Source organism: Typopeltis vanoorti, chromosome 7, assembly GCF_054136105.1.
Source record: "Typopeltis vanoorti isolate ZY-2024b chromosome 7, IOZ_Tvanoo_1.0, whole genome shotgun sequence".
Lineage (NCBI taxonomy): Eukaryota > Metazoa > Arthropoda > Arachnida > Uropygi > Thelyphonidae > Typopeltis > Typopeltis vanoorti.
Window position 1 is genome coordinate 2081695 of NC_143555.1, and position 13612 is coordinate 2095306.

General features: G+C 37.1%; 1 protein-coding gene across 1 annotated transcript in view; it reads left to right on the forward strand.

The window, feature by feature from the left end:
• Cad87A (cadherin 87A) overlaps positions 1–13612 on the forward strand; it is a 1045423-nt gene that overhangs the window by 283924 nt on the left and 747887 nt on the right. Inside the window, exon 8 of the mRNA XM_090395555.1 lies at positions 3557–3691. Coding sequence (XP_090251681.1) covers positions 3557–3691 — 135 coding nt within the window. The remainder of the gene's footprint in view (positions 1–3556; positions 3692–13612) is intronic.

The following is a 13612-nucleotide window of genomic DNA, read 5'->3' on the forward strand; positions in this document are numbered from 1 at the left end:
AGAAAGATCAATGAGTTCAAGGAGTGGTATGATAGACTTTGTGTTTCTTTGGGGGGGGCGCCTCCCCTTAATGAGTCTTGATAGACTTCGTGTTTCTTAGGAAGGACCTTCTACGATGAGTCTTTTGACTCCATGGAGGCCTGAATAATAATAATAATAAAGAGTAATCATAATGGGGTACTTTAAATTATCCAGACATTGATTGGGTAGCTGTGAAATTGCACGAGAAGAAACTGAATTCATTGAACTGTTGCAAGACAACTTCCTCAAACAGCATGTGACAGAAGGAATTTGTACTCAAAGAGTGTTAGATCTGATTATAGTGTCAGAAGGAGTTTCAGTTAAAGACAACTATTCTGCCTCTGGTTGGTGACAGTGATCATGCATACTCGCTTGCGAAGTGGCTAAGTTAATGAATGTTCCATTCAGAAAAGTTTAGATGCTGAACTGCAAAGCAGGAAATTATGACCAACTGATATACTGAGTTCAGTGGAATAGTATCGGTTGCTGGATGGGAAGAATATCAACAGTGCATGGGAAGAATTTAAAAAAAAAATGCTTAAATGATGCAATATCAGAATGTGTTCTGAGAGTTCAAAAAATAAATAGGGTAGGAGTCAAATGGATGTGTAAAAGAGATTCATGAGAAAAGAAAAAGTGATGTGGAAGGAATATAATGTGTATAAAGATGATGTCCATTATGAAATTTATAAGCAGCAGGCCAGAAAAAAAGTCACAACTGTTGTACGGAAAGCAAAGTCTGAGTATGAAAGAAACTGGTTCTGCAAGTTAAAGATAACCATGAAGAATTATGTTGATATGATGCAAGTAAAAGAAAGAATGATTATGAAAAAATAGCTCTACTGAATGCAGATGGCATGAGAGTGACAGATGCAGAAGAAATGGTTCAACTAATGAGTGCCCATTTTGCTAAAAGCTATCAACCTGGTGTATTTAGTATTTAGCTCATTGCTACCTCTTTACTGGATGAAGAAAGTAAGATGAATGAGGAGGAGGAGGAGATGTTAGAGCTGTTGCACAAACTGAATAAGAATTCATCAATAGGGGTTGATGGGATATTAGCACAGGTGCTAAAAGAGTGTTCAGCTGAACTGGCTATTCCTTTAACCAGGTTATGTAATTTGAGTGTTAGAACAGGGAAGATTCCACAGGAGCAGAAAGAATGTTTGGTAATCCCATTGCACAAGGATGATGCAAAGACCAATGTATCCCACTATCAACCAATCACTATCTCAGGAGTGGTGGTGAAGATGTTGAAAAAGCTAGTTAAGGATCGCATTCAGAAATGGGTTGACAGAAAATCTCTACTTTGCATTGAACAGCATGGGTTTATCATAGTTTAGCAATTTGCTCATATTCTACAATAATAATATCATTGAACTAGACAAGGGAAATGGATACACCATGATATGTTTGGATTTTGCTATGGCTTTTGATGGAATACAGCATTGAAGACTGTTGCATGAATTGGAGAATATGGGTTTGGATTATAAAATATTAGTGTGATAAGAGAATGGCTGACTGACAGATATCAAAAAGTGGTATATGGGGAATGTGAATCTACAAAATTTAAGGTAACTATAATTCAAGAATTAGTCCTAAGTCAACTGTTATTCAATCTATACATTAATGACATTGGGAAGGATTTGACAGGTGACATACACCTATTTGCTAATGATGCAAACATAGGTAGGGTAATCAAGAATGCGGCTGATATGCAGTATTTGCAGAATGATTTGAATGGGCGGAAATTGTGGGCATGGGAAAATGGGGTCGAGTTCAACATCAGTAAATGTAAAGTCATGCACTTTGATATGATTAGATATCCAAAGTCGTATTATATTAGTGGGATTATGCTAGAAGAAACTGATCAGGCTCGGGGATCTCAGAGTGTTAATAGATAGGAAGTTTATGTTGCAAAGATTGCAAGTACAACTCGAAAGATAATTGCTGTGCTGAAATGAACTTTAAAATGAAAGACAGGTTTTACCTCTTTACAAGGCCTTGATAAGACCTCATTTGGACTACTGTGCACAAGTCAAGTTTTCTGGTTTCTGTTGTGATTCTGATACAGAGGAGATATTGCGAAGGAGAGTTAGATATCAGGATTCTGGAATACTGATTATGAAGACAGATTGAGAACTTGTAGACTGCAGACACTAGCAAAGAGGAGTGATGTAATTGAGACTTACAAACTTTGGAAAGGATCATACAGGATTTCAGTTGATGAATTTTTTTATAGAGGGCGGGGAAAGGACAAGAAGGCATCCTTGGAAGCTGAGAATGAATGCTGAATGCTAGAAGGGGATGAGATCTAGATTTTTCTCTCATAGAGTGGTTTCGTGATTGGACTGGATGGCCATTGGATGCTGTGTCAAGCAGTGTGAATGAATTCAATAATAAGTATGATAGTTGGTGCATTTAGTATGTGACCTCCCTCAATGAATCCCTGACTCCCTGGAGGTCTCTCTTGATAATAATGCTTTTTGTTTTATTCAAATCCTCTATTACTTTGCCCAACATGCTTGGTGATAAAACATTAGTAATTATTGCTTTTGATTTGGTACATGCTGAAGAAAATTTTGGTTCATAAATTTTATTTATCAATGCAAGCAGTCATTTGCACGAAAACTTTGGCAACGATGCACAGTATGATAAGCAACAAGAACTTGCTACAATTTTATTGCTTTCACTATCACTATCACATCACACCATAAACAAGCTGATGTTTTTAACCGAAGCCAGAGTCTTTTCAGCATCCTTATGTTTCTGGCTACATAGATGTTGGTCGATGTCACTTCTGCCACCACGAGCAACGGAAAAATGGACATTACAATGTTGGTATATCACTTTTGTTCCATCACTACATAGCTTGTCCAGTTTAATAAATTTGAATTCTTTCTGGAGATTGTCATTAAAACTGCAGTTACTCTTCTTTAACATTGCAAGGATAGACTTAAAGCTTCAAAAAATAAGACTTAAAACTTTAAAAAATATGAAATTTAAACCACCACATTGAAAAAGCCACCAATTAGCATACAGGCAAAACAAAAACCAACGCCACCACAGAACATACGCCATGTCTGAGACATGCAAGTGTTGCCAACATGTATTTTTTTTATTTTCTCTGAATAAATCGCTGCAGATATCAATATTTAGTATCAAACAACGTGACTCCATGGTTATACAAATTACTGGTATCCATGATATTGATATGATTATAGGTTATGAATAATGATTGACTTATGTTAAAGTATAAACTATAAAGTTTATAGTTTTTATTAAAAACAGGACAAAATTGACATTTTTATTAAAATGATGAGACAGCTGGGAAATATTAAAAAAAAAAACGGTACTGTCCCATTCAAAACAGTATGTATGGTCAGCCTACCAAGGACTCATCATAGGAGGGCACTCCATACCACACTGTTATATATTTACAATTTTTTAAGGGTAGGATTATCATTAAAAAATCAGATACTTCTGTGATTATTAGAATAGGAAGGAGAGATTATAAACCTTTATTTATTTTTAGTTTCCAGATGCCTGTGAAAAATTCTCCGTTGTGTCTCAAAATGCAACTCCTCATCATGCATTTGCATCATTAGTTTTGCGAAGAAAACTTGATTATTCTGAACGACACATTTACCAAGTAAAGTTAATTGCTGATGTAAGTAACCTTTTATGAATAAATACCAATATACAGAGTCTATTCAAAAGTATCCAGATTGATATATTAGCACAAATAAGACTTTTACGATTCAGAGTAATCTACAGTGTGTGTGTAGTGTATGTTGGGGGGAGAGGAGTGGGGGGAATGTGGACGTAGTATATACTTTAGTGAATGAACATCAGATCTTGAGTTAAAATTAAGTGTCAATGAGCTGCTTTCTTGTGTTCAGTTAATGATTGATTATTGCACACTAATTACAAAATAGTTGCATAATTTCTTGATATTTATAGTAGTTCAGAGCATGGATCACTTTGATCGAGGTTTTCTCTTTTTAAATTAAACATGCAAATACCTCTTTAATCAACAAAAATATAACTTGTACGTTCATGTATGCTAGTATTCAGGATCTCCATGGAGTTAAGACTCATTCTGACTGGTCCATCGTACAGTCTATCATACTGCTCCTTAAACTCATTCACTCGATCTTCTGTATCCTCATCACCCTCTCAGGCAATATTTCTCTAATCACCCTCCATGCAAAAATGTCACTTTTTATCCCTTTTACTCACCATTTCCTTTAGTTTCAGCTTTCAACTTTCAGCCCTCTCTTATACCTTCCCCTTCTTACATCATAAAATAATCTAGTAAGTATTTCCAAGGAGCTGAAATATAATCTCTGTCAGCCAATATTTGCAGTTTACATACCCTCGGAGTCCTTAACCTTGTAGAGTATTGGTAGTATCACTTTATTATCCACCTTTTGTACTCTCTCTCTCCCCCCCCCCCACCCTCAAGGTTATCTCAATCCCTTCCAATCCTAGTGACCAGATCTGAGCACAAAATAATCCAGAGATGGTTTAATCAGAGCTTTATACAGTAGAACCACCACCACCCTCTTATTTCTGCTGGTCACTGTCCTTTACAACATTACAATGATCCTCTGAGTTGTCTTCACTTTCATTATAGGTCCACAAATGTCAAATTTTTCTATCGACCATAATCTCAGGATCCAAATGTCTTCTCCACTTCCTCCAGTATAGTTCTAGAGTTTGCTGCTTCCTAATGGTAGATCCCAAATTTCAAGCTCGTCTATGTTTCACACATGTTTATGCAACTGGTGATAGCTCACTTGACTTTGTAACACTGCCTTTTTTTTCCCCCTGGAGTATACATGTTTATATGTTTATCAATATGTATGATGTGCTAGCTTCATGTTTTTTGGTAGAACTTTTGTGTAATATTTGTGAACTGTCTTCATACTTTCAGAAATTTAAAATTACAAAATTATAGAATTTCTTGTACATAACTTTGGTTTCTAGAGAAAGCTCACAATGATTCATTGCATGTCTGGCTTGAACATCTAAATCTGAAGTATCTATATATTTCATTAGTTGTTTTACCACTCTGAAAACAAAATATGATATAAGCAATATTCTCTGTCGAAAGTTGTTTTTCTCTCCCGCTGATTACAAAGTAAGTTATAAAAAGCATGAGCAAAGAAGCTTGCACTTGAAATCTCTTTACAACTAGGCTACTTGTATATAGAGACATGATATTGCATCAAATTGTCATCGTGTCCCATAATCTAAAGCACTCTTTCTTTTGGATGTGTATATCGCTAGGAATTATGGGAAGGATTGCTACCCAGGCTGATTTTGAGCTTCATCAATATAACTTCCGCATTGATTTAGCTCTCCTTATTTCTGCATATCTGTTTCCACTGATCTCCTTATTGCCATATATTTTCACATATCTCTTCAATAAAGGTAAAGTGGTTTGGGCATTCATATATAAATGCCCAGCAATATATATGTGTCTAAAAGGAAACAGGCTTTGTGTTATGTGGATATTAATGTTTGATGTGAAGTTATTATTATTATTAAACAAGACCTCATGGAGTCAAAGACTCATCTAGGAGGTCCTTTTATCTCACACACACACATCTCATCATACCGTGTCTTAAACACATTCAAACTCCTTGCAGACACCACACTCTCAGGCAAGGCATTCCAGTCACTCACAAATCTGCACGAACAAAACCTGCCTCTCACTCTCCTACTCACACCCTCTTTATACAGTTTCCAGGAATGATCTCTGGTTCTCCCCGGATCTCCCACTATTCTCTGTAGAACTTCTCCACCATTGATCCTATAACAACCCCTTACCAACTTGTAGGTCTCTATCATATCTCCCCTCTTCCTTCTCTCCACTAGACTCTGCAAATTACATCTTTTCAATCTTTCCTCATACTCAACATTCCAGAGGTCAGAAACTACCTTAGTCAGTCATCTTTGGACCCTTTCCAACATCTCTTCATCCTTCTGAAAACCATGTGACCAAATCTGGGCAAAATAGTCCATGTGTGGCCTAATCAAAGCCTTATACAATGGAACAAGAATCTCCCTACTTCTACACGTCAGTGTCCTAGGCATCATTCCCAGAAGTCTTTGTGTTGTCTTCACAATTTTGGCGATGTGTCCCCTAAATTTTAGATCCTTATCCACTATCACCCCCAGATCTCTTATTTCCTCTACTTCCAACAATATATTCTCACCAAGCATAAATTCTGCATCCCATCTTTGTTTTCCAAATTTTAAAACCTTACATTTTTAAACATTGAACTCACATCCCCATTTGCTTGCCCAATCACTCAATTTATTCAAGTCTTCTTGCAAGGCCACAACATCTTCACTACTCTTTATGGTTCGTCTCAACTTTGCATCATCTGCAAACAACTGAATATCTCCATCCAAATCTTTGCCAATATCATTAATATACAAGTTAAATAGTAATGGCCCTAAAACAGACCCCTGAGGCACTCCACAAGTGACTTTCCTTTTCCTGGATATTGCACCCCCATACACAACTTGTTGATACCTATCAGATAGCCAGTCTCCAATCCAATGCACTAATCTAATATCCAACCCCAGCTGCTCTAGTTTGACTGTCAACTTATCATGAGGTAAGTTAACAGTCAAACTCTATCAAAAGCTTTTGCGAAATCCAAGTATATTACTGTGTATCCTTCTCCTCTGTCCAAGGAAGCAGTCACTTTATTGTAATAAGTAAGTAGATTACTAAAACATGACCTTCCTTTAGCAAATCCATGCTGTCCATCAAAGATTATACCATTGTTGTCAACCCAACTCTGGATCCTAGTTCTCACAAGCTTCTCCAACAACTTAACCACAACACCTGACACACAGATAGGCCTATAGTTTGATGCTTGAGTTTGATCACCTCCTTTATGAAGTGGCGCAATCTTGCCCTCCTTCCACTCTTTAGGAACTTGACCAAGTACAAGACTCGTATTAAAAAAATATGTCAAGGCAGGTGTCAACTCTCTGGCACATTCCTTCAGAATACGCGGTGATATATTATCAAGTCCCACAGCCTTATTTACATCTAGTTTACTCAATTCCCCAAACACCTCTTGCTCACTTACAGTCAGTCTCTCCTCCCCATCATCAACTGCTCTTAATCTCTCCATGAAGTTACATTCACAAGATTGAAAGATCTTTATGAACTGCTCATTAAGTATCTCCACCACACATTCTGCAACAGCTGTCTTTATACCATTTCCTTCAATAAATATCATCCTTCCATAATCATTTTTCTTTTGCTGGCTACATATAGAAAGAACTCCCTAGGATTCTTTTTGGCTTCATTAGCTAACTGCTGTTCATACCTTTCTTTAGCTACTCTCACCAACCAAGTCACCCTCCTTGCCTGGTTTTTGTAGACCTCATGAAATTGGTTACTTCCACTTCTCTTATGCTGCCTCGACAATGCAATTTTCCTCAGTATTGCATGCTTAATCTCTTTATTCATCCATCTCACACCTACCTTATTTAACCTTCTCACCCTTGGAATACACTCAGACATTGCATCTACTAGATAGTTTTTGAAAATCCCCTAAGCTGCATTGAACTCTTTTCCAGCTAATTCCTCATTCCATGCTACACCTGCAAGCTGTCTCCTGAGCTCTTCATAATCACCCCCCCCCCCCTTGTAGTTCCAAATATACCCTTTTTTCACAGGGGTCCTTGCACTGCTGGCAACCACCTAGGTAATCACCTCATGGTCACTTTCACCAATTGGTGGATGATTTGACACCTCATTGATAATTACATCCTCCGATGAGATGACCAAATCCAAGACCCTTAATTCTCGTGTGCCCTCTGTTACATACTGTCTGAGGTAGTTATTCCTCAAAAACTCAAGAAACCCATTTTCTTTACTTTCAGTTGCTATCTCATCATTGCAGTCTATATAGCCATAATTAAAATCACCCATAATGATCACCCTTTTCTTATTTGTTTGGCTTATTTGACTATACATTTCATTATCACCACCATCCACATTACCAGGTCTATAAAAATATCCCACCAAGTATTTGATTCTCTTCACTTCTGTCTCACACCATACTGCCTCAAAACCACTGGCCCTATTTCCCTCTTGCATCTCTACCTTGTATGGACATAACTCTTTCTCTATCATCAATAGCACTCCCCCCTCCGTTTTTACTCCTTTTATCCTCATGAAACACATCATACCTTTCCATCTCTTTTCCTGTCAGGTTGTCGTCCTCATCTAACCATGTCTCACTTATTCCGATAATCTCTGGGTGCACAGACGCAATTAGTGCAACCATTTCATCCGCCTTGTTTCTTATACTTCTAGCATTGGTATACAAACACAACTCATTTCTGGATCTACAGCTAGTTCCACTGATACCACTCACTCGATGTGATCTCTCTCCGTGCTGGACTGGGGCCATTTCCCTTTCTGCTTCTTCATTTTAGAACCCTTTGCAATTCCATCTGTTTCCTCTTGATCCCTGGTCATCCCATTACTTTCCTGCCTTCACATGCTCTCACCTCCTCTTGGAGCATCCACCTTTCTCACGCATCCACTTTTATATGCCTTCATATATAAGTAGCCTGGTCATGAATGTATTTATTATTTTCCTGACCCCATGGAGTCACAAGACTCATCATGAGAGGTCAATACTGGCCAACATAATCTATCATACCACTCCTTAAACTCATCCACAGTCTGCACTTTCACCTTCTGAGGCAATGCATTCCATGCTCCTACTACTCTCCATGAAAAAAACTTACTTCTTACCCTTCTCCACTCACCACCTTCTTTTGCAGCTTCTAGAGATGGCTCCTTGCTCCTTTTCCCTTGTTCTACCATATGAAAAATTTCAGTGTTAATACAATAACAACCCTTCAACAGCTTAAATTTCTCGATCATATTCCCCCCCTTTGCCTTCTATTCCCCAAACTCTATATTCTGCATGCCCTCAGTCTATTTTCATAATCAACATTGTATAGTCCTGATATCATTTTTGTTATCCTTCTCTGCACCCTCTTAGTTCCCAAATCTTGGTGACCAAGTCTGAGCACAGAAATCCAGATATGGTCTGATCAAAGCTTAATTGCGAAGACATACGCCTGTGGATGAGTTTAAGGAGTGGTATGATAGATTATGTTGGCTAGTGTTGACCTCCCACGATGAGTCTTGTGACTCCATGGGGGGGGGGTCAAGAAAATAATAATTATAAATGCATTCATGACCAGGCTACTTATATATGGAGGCAGATAAAATGGGACCAGCTCACTTTTATCTCTTGTCGTTACTGTTCTCCTCAGCATTGCTGCAATTCTCTGAGATATCTCTATTTCTGAGATATTCTGAGATATCAAATTTCTATATGCAATCTCCCCAAGCTTGTTTCCTCCACTTCTTCCAGTATAACTCCACCAAGTGAGTATGAAGTATCCCATCTGTGGATCCCAAATTTTAAACCTTATTACATTTAATTCCATTAAACTCATATCCCAATTTATTTTCCCTTTTCCAGCCTATTCAAATTCTCTTGAAATTCATATGCAACCTTTTTTTTTTGCTCATGATTTGGTAAATGATTAAAACAAAAATGTAATTTATTCATCATCATCATCAATTTCCTGATATGTATCCCCAAGGGATGTTCAGGTTACTATGACAGCACTACATGATTAAGTTTACATTATTATTAATCTCCTATCAACAGTTTTCCTCCAAATCAATCTATTACTTGTGAGCACTCCAATATGGTCATATTTAACATTTTGTGCTGCTTAGGCACTTTTGATCAAATCTATCCACCTAGCCCTTAGTCTTCCTCTAGGTCTCTTTCCTGCCATCTTTGCATCAAACACCTATTTTGTTAATCTTTCTTTGCCCATTCTAGTTAAGTGGCCATATCACCTTAGATTAGCTCTGCTGACACATTCTCGAATGCTAATAATGTCAAGTTCCTTTCTAATATCTTCATTTTTCATACAATTCTGCCATCGATGCCACTGGTTCACTCTCCAAATTTTTCTCCAAATCCTCATATCTGTTGTGGTCTCTAGTCTTTGATCAAGTGCTTTACTTCTAACCCAACTCTCAGATCCATAACTTAAAGCTGGTTTAAACACTGTCTTGTATACTGCTAGTTTGGTGTTTTGGCTAATTTCTCTCTTATTCCATATAAATTTATTCAGTGACTACCCACCATATCAGCTCTGCTTATTTTGTTGTCTATTTCCAGATTTAACCTGCCATCTTCACTAAAAAACTGTGCCTAATTAGCTGAAATATTTTGCTTGTTCTATAGGATCTTCATTTCAGAATACAGCTGAAGTTTTCTATGTTCCTGTCTATTTTCATAGTTTTGGTCTTTTTATTGCTGATTTTCATGTCAAATTTCTTTCAGCTGTTATTCACTTTAGTTAGTGAATCCTGGAGGCTTGCACTAGATGTATTTAGGAGTACATCCTCATCTGTATAAAGCAATGAGCTAAGTTTGACATCTCCAATTCTAATATCAGGCTTGATGTCACTCTCTTTCATGATATGATCCATATAGTTGATGAATAAGAGTGGAGATAATGTGCATCCTTGTCTTATCCCTGTTTTACATTAAACCATCTTCCTGTATTTCCTTCAATTCTAACTGTTGGCTGACAACTTAAATGTAGATTATACATTTGCTCTGTATAATGTTCCATTTGTCCAATATAATTGTAGCATTTTAGAAAGCTTTTTTTCTAGGCACCTTGTTGTATACCTTTTCCAGATCTACAAAACGTAAATACAGATCTTTCTAATATTCCCATGATTTCTCAACTATTTGTCTTAAAGTGAAAATATGATCTTGAAAACCTCTATTTGGTCGTGAACCCTGCTTATTCTCAAAGTTTCTCTTTCACAATCTCTCTCAACCTCTTTTCAAGTATGCTTGCATAAATCTTACCTAGAATGCTTAGTAGAGAAATTCCTCTATAATTCTCACATTTAGTTTTATTGTGTTGATCTCTATGCTTTCAAAAATTGTAAAAATGGCCATGATGAATGAACATGATTAGCTTTATTGGTTTGCCTCAAACAGTTGCTATTGCAACCAAGCTGTGTGTAGTTTAACTTGTGTAAACCTTCACTGTTATAGTAATCAATACATAATTGATATCACAATATATATTCAATCTGGATCCATTATTTGAACATACTTTATAATTTCTTAGTAAGGTTCTTATGTATCTGTTATAGCATGTACTGGACTGCATGTAATATTGAGGAAAAGCTCAATCTTCTTATAGACCTCTTATGAATTCAAATGGTCTGGAATGTATACAAGAAAAGGTTCAAAAATAAAGTGGGATTATAACTGGGAAGGGAAGCAATAGTTTTAATGAGATTTACACATCTCATAATTATATATTTTTTTATATATCATGGAATTTTATCTCATGAAATTTCTTTATATTATGAATGTCATATAATAAAATATATGAATTGTTTCAGAAAGTCATTGAATAACAAACAGTTCTTAAAATTCAGTGATTATTCAACAAATCAGGTAAGATATTTTGAAAAAATGATATTATGTTCAGTAGACACTGACCATATTATCCTCTGTTCCAGTTAATCCTGTTATATCTTTATTGGTTTAAATTCGAACAGTTGTTTAAAGAGAGTACAAAAACATTTTTATGCTGCTAAGATTTAAATTGCAATTGACTGTCTGTCCATAGCAAAAAATTTGAGAGAGTCTTGTCCTGATAAATGGCAAACAGTAATCCCTCCCTCCTTTTTTTTTTTTTTTTTAAACTTTATTAGATTGTTTTAGTTTTTTTTTATTTTATATTTATGTACCATTCATCAGTATTGTGTATTACTCTAGCATGTGGCTCCTCTCTGAAAGGGAATAGCAATGCATTGAGTCATTAGAGAAGGCAGCGATCATAAACAAAAGTTGGTCCTTAGAGTTGAGCTAAAAAAGTAGAGGAGGAAATTAATACCAAGCATACAGAAATGTTTTGAGAAAATTTGAAGAAATTGAAAAGCTAATAATGGTAATTAAATGGTTTCCTGGTGGATTTCCATTTAGGAAATGGGCTAGTCATTACCGCCTTCATGTTCCAACATAAAGATGCACGTAAATCTGCATGGAGAGAACACACACACAGTCTAATCCCTGTCCACACTAACAGAGTCGGTATCTTTTACACCCACTCAAGATAGAAGAATATTATTATTATTATTATTATTATCCAGACCTCCATGGAGTCAAAAGACTTGTCGTGGGAGGTCGTTTTTAGGAAATACAAAGTCTATCATACCACTCCTTGAGCCCATTAACCATCCCCACTCCAACCACTCTCTCAGGCAATGCATTCCAAGGTTCATTCACCCTCCATGCAAAGAAACCACTCCTCACCCTCTTGCACACAGCCTCCTTTTGTAACTTCCAGGAATGGTCCCTTGTCATCGCTCCTTCCCGCCGTTCCACCAAGTGAAAGAACTCTCCAATGTCTATCCAGTAACTACCTCTCAACAGTTTAAGTCTCGATCATATCACCTCTCCTTCTTCTATTCATCAATCTCTGCAGTCCACATTCCCTCATTCGATCCTCATAACTCACATTGTACCATCCTGAAACCATCTTTGTTATCTGCCTCTGTACCCTTTCTGCAGTCAATTTATCCCCTTCAAATCCTGGGGACCAAATCTGAGAACAATAGTCTAAGTGTGGTCTGATCAGGGCCTTATACAATGGAATGATAACTCTTTTATCTCTGCAGGTCGGCGTCCTTCTCAGTATTGCAGTAATCCTCTGAGGGAGCATATTCAGGGATATTCAGGGAGCATATTGCAAAGGTTACTCTCGCAACCTTTGCAATATGCTCCCTGAATTTCAGTTTTCTATCAATCATCACCCCCCCCAGATCTCTTGTCTCCCCTACCTCCTCCAGTACAGCTGCTCCAATTCAGTATGCATCCTCCCATCATTGGATCCCAAACCTCAAGACTTTACATTTTGCTGCATTGATCTGACAACCCCATTTATTTGCCCATCTGTCTAGTTTATTCAAATCCTCTTGCAGGGCTGCCACATCTGCACTATTACTGATAACCCTTCCCAACTTCACATCATCTGCAAACAACTGAATGTCCCCTTGCAATTCATTGACAATATCATTGATATAAAGATTGAACAATACAGGTCCCAGTACCGAGCCCTGTGGAACCCCACTTGTAACCTTCTGCTTCCTTGATATTGCTTCATTATACACAACTCTCTGATACCTATCAGTCAGCCAATCATAAATCCATTTGACTAACCAGACATTTAAACCCATGTGCTGCAACTTAAATATCAGCTTATACATGTGGCAGCCTGTCAAACGCCTTAGCAAAATCCAAAAAAATGGCAGTATATGCCTTTCCCTCATCAACTGCTCTTGTCACTTTATTATAAAAGACAATCATATTACTAAAGCAAGAGTGCCCCTTAACAAATCCCTGTTGATTCTCACAGATAACATTACCCTCATCTACCCAACACTGTATTTAGTCCCTCACTAATTTCTCCAAGA